Genomic DNA, 13535 nt, shown 5'->3' with positions numbered 1-13535 from the left:
AATATATTTGAGTGCTTAAATGATGTGGTCAGCAATCCACTTAGTAGGCAAATGCAGGGTACTAGTATTGCCTTGTCTTTCAGAAAAGAGTGGCATGGATCAAGAAAATGCTGCTGGCAAAGAAGAAGAACTAGCAGTTCTTGCTTTGTGTAAAATGATTCAGCAGTATACAGGAAGGTGAGGTCATACATTCTCTTTATATGATAGGCAGTTCCCCAAATATTAGGAGGCGATAGCATGAAAAAGGAACTCATTTGGGGCTTCCATGGTGGCGCAGTGGATAGGAATCTGCCTGCCAATGCAGGGCACACGGGTTTGATCCCTGGTCTGGGAGGATTCCACAGGCTGTAGAGCAGCTAAGCCCCTGCGCCACAACGACTGAAGCCTGCGCACCTAGAGCCTGGGCTCCACAAGAGAAGTCACCGCAGCGAGAAGCCCATGCACCACAACTGGAGGGTAGCACCCACTCACCACAACCAGAGGGAGCCTACGTGCAGCAGGGAAGACCCAGCACAGCCAAAAATAGAGAACTATCGCAATGTGTACATGTCAGAAAAAGAGGGGGGCAAATGGAATTTGTTTGTTAAATAAAGGAAATTGCTATCTGTTGATATATTTAAAAAAGAAGATGGGGGATCTGCAGGACTCCCGAACTTTAATATACTAACATGATTGGGAATCTCTGCAAGAAGGGTAATATACAGTGCTTCCCACACATTTTTAAGATAATGTCCAGGGCTGGTAGAAGTTCTCAGAACTCATATGTTATTGAGGCCGTTGTGATTTAATTACAACAGTTTCACTTGGCTTTCCAATAGTAGATCTCAGGAACCATACTGTTTGTTCTTTAACTAAATTATCCTATTTCTGAGAATCCATATTAACAAAATAATCCACATATAGAAAAACCTGTAGACATTGATATTATTTATATTAGAGTTTAAAGCAATCTAAGAGTTTGCTTACAGGGGAGTAATTCAGTGTAGGTTATGATAGGTATTATCCAGAGTATTAAAACTCTGATAAAAATTATGGTTTATGGTATTCTGAAAAATGTGGGGGTTTTTTATGTTAATTTTAAATTTCATGTTACGCTTATAACTGTGTTAGACTGATTAGTATGAAAGTAGTTTGCCAGAAGAATACTCGCTAATATAAAAGTTACAGGATAATGGATAGTGTTTTTATTTTCCAGATTTTCTCTTTATGTAGCTATATTACTTTTATAAATTTTAATAACAGTGTGGAAGGTATATCACCAGTTATACTTGATATCCTGTAATAGTCAGGGCTACCCACACCTTTGACACCAATCTGCTATCACTTCCCAATAGCAGCTGTCTGTTTTCACACTGTGCTGTAACTAGAATGAATCATTTTTAAATTAAGTTTCCCACTTATCATTTTTCTCTTTTTTAGTGCCTTGAAAGAAATGCCATCTGGTTGGCATCTGTGGAGGAATGTCAAAGCTGGAATCATGCCTTTTCTGAGGTGTTCTGCTTTGTTTTTCCATTACTTAAATGGAGTTCCTTCCCCACCTGAAATTCAAGGTAATTTCTTTTTTATTTTTTTGATAATTTCTAATTTATTTCAAAATGTAGGAAATGTGTGTTGTCTTTCACTCCAGCAATTTCAGAATTAAAATGCATTGCAAAAATTAAAACTTACTAAACTTTAGATCGTAGCTAGTTGAGTGGTGATGTACAAAATTATAGAATTAAATGCATATTTATGTAAATATCTGATTTTATTTGGATCTCAGTAATGTACTGATTTTTTACATGTATAAAAATATAGTTTTGCTGTCGGATGTTAAAATGTTCAAGTATATATTATTTATAAAATGGGTTCTTCAGATTTTAAAAAGGGAAAACTGAAATTCAAGTGGTTTTTACACGAGACATGTGGCATTGAGGTTCAAAATACTCATAATTGCACGTAAATCTCATTTTAATATAGGAGTTAATTTGCTGTTTCACAGTTGTTCACTGTGTTCTGCTTCAGTTCATTTCTTGAAAGTAGTGTAAAGGTAGACTTAGAGTATCTCGTGGTGCCTGGCCCAGAGCATGGGGTACCTGCATGTATTGTCACTCTCTACCAGTGTGTTGAATAGCGTCTCCATCTATCTAGTTGTCCAGGCACCATTGAGAACGGTTTAGACTTCCTAATCATTTGCAGTGATGATTAAGTGAATGTTTAAATCCATCTCTCAGTGATAAAGTTGTCTTATATTTCTGTACTGCTTTATACTTTTCTGGAGCTCCCCATATGTTATTTTTGTCATTTAATGTTCACAAATAACCCCATAAAGTGTATCACACAGGACAAGTGTCCCATTTTGCATATGGTAATACTGAAACATCAAGAAATTGTGGCCAGTTTAGTAAAGGAGTCGCCTGACTCTATGGATTCCTTCCTGTGCCATCTTATTTACTTCCAGGTTATGTACCTGGCCAAATTGAACTCTTCCGTCTTGTGCTTTTTTTTTTGTTTGTTTTAAACTCTGCTGTTGCTTACTCTAATATAGAATCTGCTCTTAATTGTTATATCTGTATCTCTTTCCTTCTCTATTTGCAGCTTCTGGAACAAGCCATTTTGAACATCTATGTAACTATCTTTCCCTGCCAAACAACCTTCTTTGTCTTTTTCAAGAAAATAAGGAGATAATGAAATTACTGATTGAAAGGTAATGATGATACAATTTTCTTCTTTATGTTAAAATAAAATATATATATATATATTTGGAAACACATATTTTACCAAATTCTCAGATAGTGAGCCTGGCAAAATTCAATCCTTGTGATTCATTAGGCCTTCTTAGTTAAGGGTTTACCTTTGTGACAAGATTTTTGCCAGGCCCAGTGAATAGCATAAGTAGATTTGCCTGGACAGAGAATAGTAGTGGAGATGTTTATTTCCTCGTACATTTAGTTCTAGCCCTTCAAAAGTAAAAATGTTTTATTTTTTCCTCCATTTACATTAAAGTTGGTGTCATAACATCGAAGTTAAAAGATACCTGGAAGGTGAAAGAGACGCTATAAGGTAGGTTGCTGCTGCTGCTGCCACTGCTAAGTCGCTTCAGTCGTGTCCGACTCTGTGCAACCCCATAGACGGCAGCCCACCAGGCTCCACCTTCCTTGGGATTCTCCAGGCAAGAACACTGGAGTGGGTTGCCATTTCCTTCTCCAATGCATGAAAGTGAAAAGTGAAAGTGAAGTCGCTCAGTTGTGTCCGACTCTTAGCGACCCCATGGACTGCAGCCTACCAAGCCCCTCCGTCCATGATATTTTCCAGGCAAGAGTACTGGAGTGGGTTGCCATTGCCTTCTCCATAAGGTAGATTAAAGATTGTCAAACCTCTTGGTTGCGGGCAGGAGGTAGGGAGGAAGCAGGATACAAGTGTACAGTACTGTCTGTTGTCCTGATAATTTTTATGCTGAGTTCTTTAAGTAAAATGTGAATCCTAAGGCCTGGTGTTATAAGAGTGCATTTTAAATTTCTTGCTATAGCTTCTTGCTGCTGTAGTAGCAGCTAGTTTCCTTTATTTGACTAAGTCAAGAGTTACTTTGTTATCGTTAAACAATATGTCCTCCTATTAACTGAGTTTTTGTGTGGTTTTTGTTTTGTTTTGTTTCTAGTTATCCAAGAGAATCTAACAAATTAATAGACCTTCCAGAGGATTACAGCAGCCTCATTAATCAAGCATCTAATTTCTCGTAAGTTTTGATATTAGCTTATTGAGCGTTTCCTGCCACTGTAAACACTTGTTCTCTACACAGAATGTGAAAGATTTTGCTGTTCTCTTCAGTTTGGGTAGAGAAATTGTAACATCAGAAGGACTTTACACTATTTAACTCATAAAAGAATGATCCCACCATCTTACAGAATAAAATAGGAGAAACAGGATGCTGAGGAACAAGTTTGATTCATTACAGTTTATCTAAACCATTTGCACTTTAAGTAACACATTAACTACAGATAGTTATATTCCTAAGCAGTATATATTATTTTGCATATATCATTATTTTAAGCTTTAAAATAACATTGTACCTCTTCCTGTGGCTTTTTTCACTAGCATTGATTGTAAGATTTACTTACACATTTGACATACATAATTTTTAATTCATCACTTTTCACTGTTGTATAGCGTTTCATTATCTGAGAGTAGCAGCATTTACCTATTTTTCCCTCCTATTGATAATTTTATTTCTCCTTTCTCCAATTGATTGTTTCCAGTACCTGATGTTGGTGTATATGAGTGAGATGTTATCTATTCCAGAGTGAATTTGCCTGGGCTGTAGTCTGTATGGATCTTCAGCTCTACTTGATATTGCAGAATTTTTTCCCAGGACAGTTTTACCACCATCAGCTCTTTAGTCTTCACTTGTACTTTTTTTATTCCCTGAAGGTGCCCCAAATCAGGTGGTGATAAGAGCAGAGCCCCAACTATGTGCCTTGTATGCGGAACCCTGCTGTGCTCCCAGAGCTACTGCTGCCAGACGGAGTTGGAAGGGGAGGACGTGGGGGCATGCACTGCTCACACCTATTCCTGTGGTTCTGGGGTGGGCATCTTCCTGAGGTAAGGCCCTGGAAAGAGCTTTCTAGTTTTAGATCTGCCGCAATAGATGGCCTGTTGAGGAATGGACACGAGAAACTGCTACATTGAAGAGGATTAGAGGCCACCGTTTTTATTCATTTGAGGAAAACGGGGAGCCTTGTCTCCACACCTCATATTTGGCTCATGCTCACTCTGTGCTGATTCTTCCATTGTCATTTCCATCCCCATGACAGTTCTGTTCTTCTTTCTTTGTACCTCGTTCTAATGTGAAACTGCTAACTGTCTTTGATTTTCTACCCAGACACAGTCAGAATTACTTACTTCTTTTGTTGTAATGGCAGGATTCACACATACCACAGGCTGATGCAGGTGGTTGTGTGTATTCAGCAGTGTACGGCAGATGCTTACTAGTGACTGTATGAGGCATTGAGAATGCAGTGGTCAACACAACAGACAAAAATCTCTGTTTTCATGGAGTTCATTTTCTCGTGAGGGAGATAGAAGATAAGAATTTAGAAAGTGATCCATGCAGAAGAGAAAAAATAAGGCAGGGAGGGGAATATGAAATGGCAGCTAAGGTGGATTTTATTATAGATAGGAAACCACAGAAGGTCCCTGGGAAGGTGTCTTGAATAAAAACCTAAAGAAGAGGGGAGAACATCCTAGGGTGCAGTGAGCAGCAAGTGCAGAATTGCTGGGGTGTGCCTGCCATGTTCAAGAAACAGAAAGGACAAAATTCTTCAAACTGTGTTCTAAAAATGGATACATTTTATTTAAAAAATAATACCTCCGTAAAATTTATTTAAGAAAAGAAGGAATTCCCTGGCAGTCCAGTGGTTAGGACTCCAAGCTTTCACTGCCGAGGGCATGGGTTCAATCCCCGGTCCAGGAACTAAGATCCCACAAGCTATACAGGATGGCCAAGAGAAAACAGCATGGAGGCTACTGCCACTGGAGCAGCAAGTACAGTGGGGAGTCATGGGCTTGGGATGGCCCCTTGACATCTCTGAGTGAGATGGAAGCTGTCACAGGGCCTGAAGGAAAGAAGTGACGTGAGTTTGAGCTCCTCTGGGACATAGATTTTAGGCACATCTTAGTACCCCCAATATACTACAGGTTCTCAGTAAATGTTGAATTGAGCTGAATTACTAACACCAGAAAAAGTTAAGCAAACCTCTCAACAGAATCAGGAAGCTTTCTTTTAAAACCCTTAGGAGAAATACGAAAGTAGCGGTTTACTTTGTTCAGCGTATTTCAGAATGCTTTTGGTCGAGTTGGGGTTGCTTTTTGTTTAGGTCAACATAATTTATAATGTCTGTGTACCATTTTTTTAATCAATAATTTTCTCATAATAGTGGTTGATACATCAGTAACAACTTTTAGAAGTTAACGTTTTCATATTTAACTTTTTCAATGCCAGTTTTATATGAGTTGTTGAAATCGAATCCTAAATATCCCTCCTCATCCTTATATTGATAACAATATAGTCCTTTTAGTTATTTTTAATACTTAGGCATGTGTTGAGAGGGGAGTTGGGGAGAGAATGGATATACACATATATCTATGGCTAAGTCCCTTCACTGTCCACCTGAAACTGTCAAGTGTCTCTACTATAAATACTGCTTGCCTCAGCACCAGTTTTGTTTGTGTACATTTATTTATTGATGTATAATTGACTTAGGATATTGCAGTAGTTTCAGGGTACATCACAGTGATATAGGGGTTTTTTGTTTTGTTTTTTTGCAGATTATATTTCATTATAGGTTATTAGAAGTTACTGGGTATAATTCCCTGTGCTGTACAGTAAATCCTGATTGTTCATCTATGTTATGTATAATAGTTTGTTAACCCCATACTTCTGGTGGTTTTGTTGATTTCTCTAGGACTTCAGTCCATTTGTAACTGAATCCAAATCTTGGTTCCTAATATATAAATTGGTCTCTCTACAGAGTACGAGAATGTCAAGTACTATTTTTAGCTGGCAAAACCAAAGGCTGTTTTTATTCTCCTCCTTACCTTGATGACTATGGGGAGACTGACCAGGGACTCAGGTAAGGCCCATCCTGGGGAACTACGTTGGCTGGCTCTGGGCCTCCAGGACCTTCAGCATGAGGTGATCCTGATGAACCCTGTGGTCTGGAGGCCTGCCTGCTACCTGCCCGGGGTGCTAGCACAAGTGGCTGTTGTCTATGGACTCTTTCAAGGAAGCTCCCCTTGCTGTCCGGTTCGCCATTCCCATTGCTAGCCCTCAGAAAGTCATGAGGGCCATCACGATACATAAGGGGGAGAAAATGGGGCAGAGTGCAACTTTTTTCCATGTCTTACTCCAGAGAACTGTTTGAATGGTCCTGTGGCATTAAGCGCTGCGGGGGGAGCACAGTGTGACTTGTGCAGTTTTGTGTGTGAGACCCAGTATTCTTCAGGTGACAAAAAAAGAGCAAATCTTAACTGATGAGAGAAGCACTTATCTTACTACATAAGAATCTGGGGGACAAAGACTTAGAACATATAGAGCAATAAACAGTATCTGGGGCAGTATTCTACTCAGGTAGCACCTATTGAGTACTCTTGCCTGGAAAATCCCATGGATGGAGGACCCTGGTAGGCTGCCGTCCATGGGGTTGCAAAGAGTCGGACACGACCGAGCGACTTCACTTTCACTTTTCACTTTCATGCATTGGAGAAAGAAATGGCAACCCACTCCAGTGTTCTTGCCTGGAGAATCCCAGGGACGGGGGAGCCTGGTGGGCTGCTGTCTATGGGGTCGCACAGAGTCGGACACGACTGAAGTGACGCAGCAGCAGCAGCAGCAGCACCTATTGCATCAAGAGCAGTATACGAACAGTAGTTCCTTTGAGCACTATTAAGGAATTTTCAGATCGTTTATTTTTGCCAAAATGGGGTAAAAATCTTAACTTAGATGTAGCTTCCCAGGCTTGGGGAGCAGAAGTTGAAGGCCTGGAAACCAAGGCAAGATAAGTAGTTGGGCTCCCCAGACACTTGACTGACTGCAGGGACACACTTGTGCCGCCAGTTGGTGGTCCAACCTGGTGCTCTGAGAAATGCCTTAGAGCCCTTAACTTTGGGGTGATTTGTTACATGACCACTGGTAACTGAGAGTTTTATTTCTGTCTCTTCTGACTTCTGGGTATTCCTTGCATATTCCAGATGAGTTCCTGGTATATTTCTAATGACTCTGTGCCACCCCTACCATCCCCCTTCCTCCCATACCACCATAAGCACAGGGCTGACTCCTGCGGGCCTCAGTCCGGTGCCACCTCCTCAGAGAAGTCCTCCCTGACCACCCTGGCTAACGTGGCCTCTGAGGAGGTTTGTCACATTGGCCAGTTTGATTTTCTTAGCCCACGTTATGACCCAGAGTCCCTGTGTTTACCTGCCTACTGCCTGTCTCCCGGGCTAGTTTTATGTGGCCGGGACAGTGAACTAGCATATAACAGGTTCTAAATAAATACTGTTGGATGAATAAATGGAAGAATGAATGAAAAAAGAAATGAGCCAAACAGGAAAAAAAAGGAAAGAAAAAGAAATGTGGGCTCTTAAGAGGAGGAGCCCTGGATGGAGAGAGGACTGCTGCTCTGAGTCAGGAGCCAAGGCCTCAGGCTCACCAACTCCTATTCTCTGGTTAAGTTGGAAACCAGAGTTATTCATGTTTAGCTGCTTTGCTTAAACATTGGATCTAAAAGACATACTTGGAAGAACATTTTTACCTGTGTAATGTTTTCATCCTCCCCCTTACTCCCTGTTTTACATTTTACCAACAAAATGGACAATGAATGCATAGTTTTAGCCTCTCAACGTTCACCTCCTGCTCAACCCCACCCTCCTGTTCCTCACCCCAGCCTGAATCAGTGTAGTTTATTTGTTTTCCTCTTCTTTTCTGCACTTACTCCCCTTCAGCTGCTCCTAGCAAACGGTCAGAGCTAACATATTAATAGCCACAGACGCCTGCCAAAGAGACATTTTGCAGAGGATCTAAAACCAATAAACTTGTTAACTTTGCCTAAACCAGGAAAGGTTGGAGTAGAATAGATGAATACACCACCAAATACCTCCTGAGTGACATGTGTCTTCTTTCTAGACGGGGAAATCCTTTACATTTGTGCAGAGAGCGATTCAAGAAGATTCAGAAGCTCTGGCACCAGCACAGTATCACAGAGGAAATTGGACACGCACAGGAAGCAAACCAGACATTGGTTGGCATTGACTGGCAACACCTATAGCTACGTCACTACCAAATACATGAACTTGGATTTTTGTAAACCAGCTGGCTTTTCAAGAAAGAAAATAGGAAATAGCTTCTTCTGAATTTGGAAATAAGTTATTTAAGCTTTTTTTTCCCCCCAATTTTTATTTTTATAGCTTCTGGCTCCAGGAACTAATGAAAATCATTTTCTGCCAGCAGATTTTCTTGCATCATTTGCTGTGTCCTTCAAACATAACTTCTTGAATTTTCGAATCCAGGAAGGAGCTTCTCTTCCTGGGCTGGACTCAGCCCATTTGCGGGCATCTGACTGCGTTTGACTGTTCCCCCGTCATCTGAGCCATGTCACATTACTGAACACAGGGAACTCCAGGCCGGAAGCGGATTCAACAGCAGCAGGAAGCAAAGTCTCTGGTCTTTTGGGGGTCACACTTCCTGGTCCCACTCAGTGACCCTCAACCTTGAGGCTGGGTCAGTGTACCCACAGCTGATGGGACCCTACCTCTAAGCAAAGCAGTGTATTTGGAAAGTGGCATTCCCTGTCTCCACTGGCTGTGAGGGGGTTGGGGGACACTCTTGCTGGAGGAGCCTGTGGGAATCCAAAGGGGAGATGGTGGTGTCTCTATGTGCCAGCTGATTTTCCGGGCTGTACAAGGTTGGATTCCCCCCTCTTTTTTTTTTTTTTTTTCTTTTTGCAAGGCTTTTGGCTTTGAGGAAAAAATACTCGTTTTAAAGGGCTTTTTGAAAACTCAAAAGAGTATCCTAATTTTTCAGATGATATATTGTTATTTCTAAGACTAAGTTGAAAGAATGTATTCATCTAGAATCAAGCACTTGCAAAAAAAATGAGAATTCAGTGTTTTGAAATTCCCTCACCCCCACCCTTCCAGCATTTTCTGGAATAGATGAATTGCTGTTTACCTGCTAGTTCACTTAGGACATTCCTGGGACAGCCTGTGTGCCCAGGCTTTTTATTATTTTTTAACCTTATTGTTCTTACTAAGAGGTGCCTTCCTAGAATGATAGCCGCTTAGTAAAATAGTTTATAACCACGCCATGCCACACACCACCCTGCCGTGATCATGTGTGCTAAGAGCTTGGGTATGCAGAGAGTGATGGCAGGTTTGGTGGAGGAATCAGTTCGGAGTCTCTCTGAGGAGGGACTAAGGGATGAATGAGTAATAAGAGGTTTTTGGGCTTCTTTAGCCAATGCAGATAGCCATTTCGCTCAGTTTTCTTTGAACTGCGTCTGAAAGTTGCATCCTGCTCAGCTTTGCACCCTCCACAGTACACCCAGGAGGAAGGCCGGAAATCCAGACGCTCAGCTAAAGGCAGTGGGGGTGCAGAAGCCACACTCGCTACTTCACCGGGGTGGTGTATGAAGAACCCCTTCCTCTGAAAGGATGAACTGGACCCTTCGTGCCTGGGACTGACTCACCCATCTGAGAGGAGGCGCTTCTTGCCCAACAGGAAGAAAATCCACGTTAGAACCCAGCACTCATCCCCCTCTTCTGGCCTTTCTCCCTTTCTGGTGGTGTGGTCTGTGGATGGCATCATGATTTTAATGTTTATTTTGGCCTTGGTCACATCCCCACTCCTTTAGCTTTTAAGTCCAGCTTCTTTTGGCTTTTCTCCAGTTAACCAAGCTTAAACTCCGAATAAAACCAGTTTTCTCCCTCTGTAGTAGCATTATAAACTTCTTCACTAAATCATAACAATACTTCAACTTTTAAAACTGACTTCATATAAGCCTGCTGTTAGCAGAGGGTGTCCCTGGATTCCGTTTTCTGAGAAGGTCAGGGAGTCTGAGAGAAAATGAATTTACATCAAGTAGCAACACACACCCTTTTATCTTCTGGTGTGTGTATCATTAAGCTAATTGTCTTCCCCAACTAAGGAATCATCTTAGTCTTATGATTTGTTCCGCATGTATTATGTTTATTGTAGAAATGTTTATATAAACATGCTTTCCATATCAGGGAAAAATCATATCTGTTTAATAAATTGGCTATAACTTTATTATCTGTGGACAACTTGTAAAATTGGGAATGTATCATATGTAAAAAGTTTAAAGATATCCAAATAAATGCTTTAGGTGTTGACATTACTTTGGGTCTGCCTACATTTCCTTTATTTTGTTTCACACGTAAAATGCAGTGGAATTGCCCCCCATGTCACCTTGCTACAAATAAAGTGGGACATCTGTATTAGCTTGAAGTTTAAGATGCTTATATTATTAGTGTCAGTAATTATGGCTGTTAGCCAAACTATTTTGACCTTCTGAAGAAAGCTTGCTCATCATTTCAGCTGATTAAGTCTCATATTGATTGACTATGACAGCTTGTGACCTTTCTGAACTCTCTTGGACCTCAAATCACTGGGAAAACAGGGCCCTCAAAGCCTCTTCCAGCTGGAAGTTGTTTCCGGATTTAAACTCTGCTTGCTTGCCTATTCTTACCTAGTGATCGCCAGGTCCTCCTCCTTACACAGTCCCCAGACACATATACAAAGGAAGCTGCGTGCTGCATTTGCAAGGAAGTCATTGCCTACGAGTGCTCTTGAAAATCCTCTTAGAAGGAAAGCATCAAATAAAACAGTTTCCATTGTGTTTCCTCTGTCTCCTGGTCATTAATGCTGCTCCTAGCTGACTCCCTTCCCTGATCTAACATCGAAAGTTCCAGGACTCATTAAGTCCCTCTGACATGCTCCCTTCTTTCTTTGTCCCTACTTCTGTTTTTTTTTTTAAGTCAGGTTTATTGAAGTTTATTCTCCAAATAGTGAAATTCACCCTTTCTAGTGGATGATTTTATACATTTTGACAAATGCATACAGATGTTTTCTAACAAACCACACTCAGTTTGGTTCCATTGCATCACCCTAAGAAGTTCTCTTGTGCCCCTTTTAGGACACCTTCCCCAATCATGACCCCAAACAACCAGTAATTTTTTCTGTCCCTTTGTCTTGCATCTTCCAGAATGTTATGTAAATATATCACACGTAGCGTTTTGAGTCTGGCTTCTCTCTAAGAAGACTGATGCATTTGAGAGCCATCCGTGTTCCTTTTGGTTGGTGAGTCGAGCTCCATTGTGCAGATGCTTACACGGTCATCAGGTAAAAGACTTGGGCGATTTTTTGTGATTAGGAACACAGCCACTATAGACTTTGCTGTTCGGGTTTTTGTGTGGACCTGTTTCCATTTCCCTCAGGTGAAGAACTCAAGAGTTGTTGCATATCTTAATCTTTATACCAGGCCCATATGACCTTCTTCACTTTGCCACTTAACACGCATCCTCTGATTTAGAGGACAAGATATAACGCCCTCAGGAATCAAGGTCTGATATTTCCTCTCTTCCAGCCAATCTCGTCCTCTTAAGACCAGGAGGGCATCCTCCCCCAGAAGTGAACTTGCTCAGTCGTGTCTGACTCTTTGCAACCCTGTGGACTGTAGCCCACCAGGCTCCTCTGTCCATGGGATTCTCCAGGCAAGAATGCTGGAGTGGGTTGCCATTTCCTTCTCCGGGGATCTTCCCGACCCAGGGATCAAACCCAGGTCTCCCGCATTGCAGGCAGACGCTTTAACCTCTGAGCCACCAGGGAATCCTCCCCCAGAACTTCCATGTTATTCCCGCACCTTCCTAGCCCTTCACACACAGTGCTGCTGGCTGGCTGCACTGCCTTTGGATCTGGTAGCAGGTCAGAGGCCCTGACCGTCCTGCAGCACCCCACGCCTGCCCCTGACTAAGCTGCAAACCTGCTGGCCTAGCATTACAGGTGCCTGGAGAAGGAGAGAAGAGGCGGGAGAGTGTGCAGAGCAAGCGCCTAATCTTATTAACCTGAATTGAGGTTACTCAGGGTTTATTGACTGGTGGCTCAGTCCTAGGCTTGAAAATGCTGCAGGAGACTGTGTGGTCTTGAGCTGAGGCCACAGATCTTAAGACACTTATTAAATGTTCGGAATAGCTGTTACTGCTCCTTCACTGTGGAGTAGTTGTTTTAAAAACAGAAATTCTAAGATACTGTCTGTATCTCTCACCTTCCCCCAGGGTTAGTCTGACAAGATTTGAAAAGCAGAGTCCCTTGGGAGAAATGAACTTACACTGGCCCAAAGAAAGACTGAGGTTAGACACAGGAAAAAGCTGGTCCCAGTCCTGCTGGGCACTTACAGAGGACCAAACAAGATGGGCAGTTTCCTCTGGCAGCTACCTGAGACGACTGTGAGGATGGCATACTGCCTCAGTCAGAGATGCAGTCTGTATGCTGAGAAAGCAGCTATCGGGAGTTGCTGCCTATGCATTTTGCTGTGTGACAGCCCAGCTCAGGACATTCAGACAAAGACCTGAGCTTAGGTTTCCCTCCCCCAGTATTCCTACTTAGCTTTTCCTAAGGCTCCTTTTAAACATTCCAGATGGAGCCTAGCCCAACCACCTCTTACGTAATGGGTGCTCACTGCCCTGTTCTCTGTCTCCTGCTCGCCTGACCTGGGATGAAAGACCGCCCTCCCACTGGCTCAGTCCACAGCCCCAACCCCACCCCACCCCTTTCTATTCTGGGACCTGTAAGTAAGAGACTTTGTGAATTTACTCCCTTTGTATGAGCGCACTGCCTCCAGTGGTATCACTTTCCCAATGTGGGACGTAGGATGCTGAGGGAGCTTCCTGCATTGTGTCTTTTGCCTCCTCCTCCTCCAGATTGTCATCTGCATGTTCTTAATTCAGTACACCAGCTCCGGGCTCTCTACACAGTCTGCTCTGAATCA

General features: G+C 42.2%; 1 protein-coding gene across 4 annotated transcripts in view; it reads left to right on the top strand.

The window, feature by feature from the left end:
• UBR2 (ubiquitin protein ligase E3 component n-recognin 2) overlaps nt 1-10886 on the top strand; it is a 108028-nt gene extending 97142 nt beyond the window's left edge. For all 4 annotated transcript variants that reach the window (XM_070360743.1, XM_070360744.1, XM_005900135.3 and 1 more), the window contains 8 exons: nt 84-177; nt 1420-1550; nt 2578-2686; nt 2986-3042; nt 3638-3715; nt 4408-4578; nt 6507-6608; nt 8657-10886. In XM_070360743.1, the coding sequence (XP_070216844.1) occupies nt 84-177; nt 1420-1550; nt 2578-2686; nt 2986-3042; nt 3638-3715; nt 4408-4578; nt 6507-6608; nt 8657-8798 (884 nt within the window). In that variant the 3' untranslated portion in view covers nt 8799-10886. The remainder of the gene's footprint in view (nt 1-83; nt 178-1419; nt 1551-2577; nt 2687-2985; nt 3043-3637; nt 3716-4407; nt 4579-6506; nt 6609-8656) is intronic.
• The last annotated feature ends 2649 nt before the right edge of the window (nt 10887-13535 follow it).

The sequence above is a fragment of the Bos mutus genome, chromosome 23 (assembly GCF_027580195.1).
Source record: "Bos mutus isolate GX-2022 chromosome 23, NWIPB_WYAK_1.1, whole genome shotgun sequence".
Lineage (NCBI taxonomy): Eukaryota > Metazoa > Chordata > Mammalia > Artiodactyla > Bovidae > Bos > Bos mutus.
This window is presented reverse-complemented; position numbering and strand designations above follow the sequence as displayed.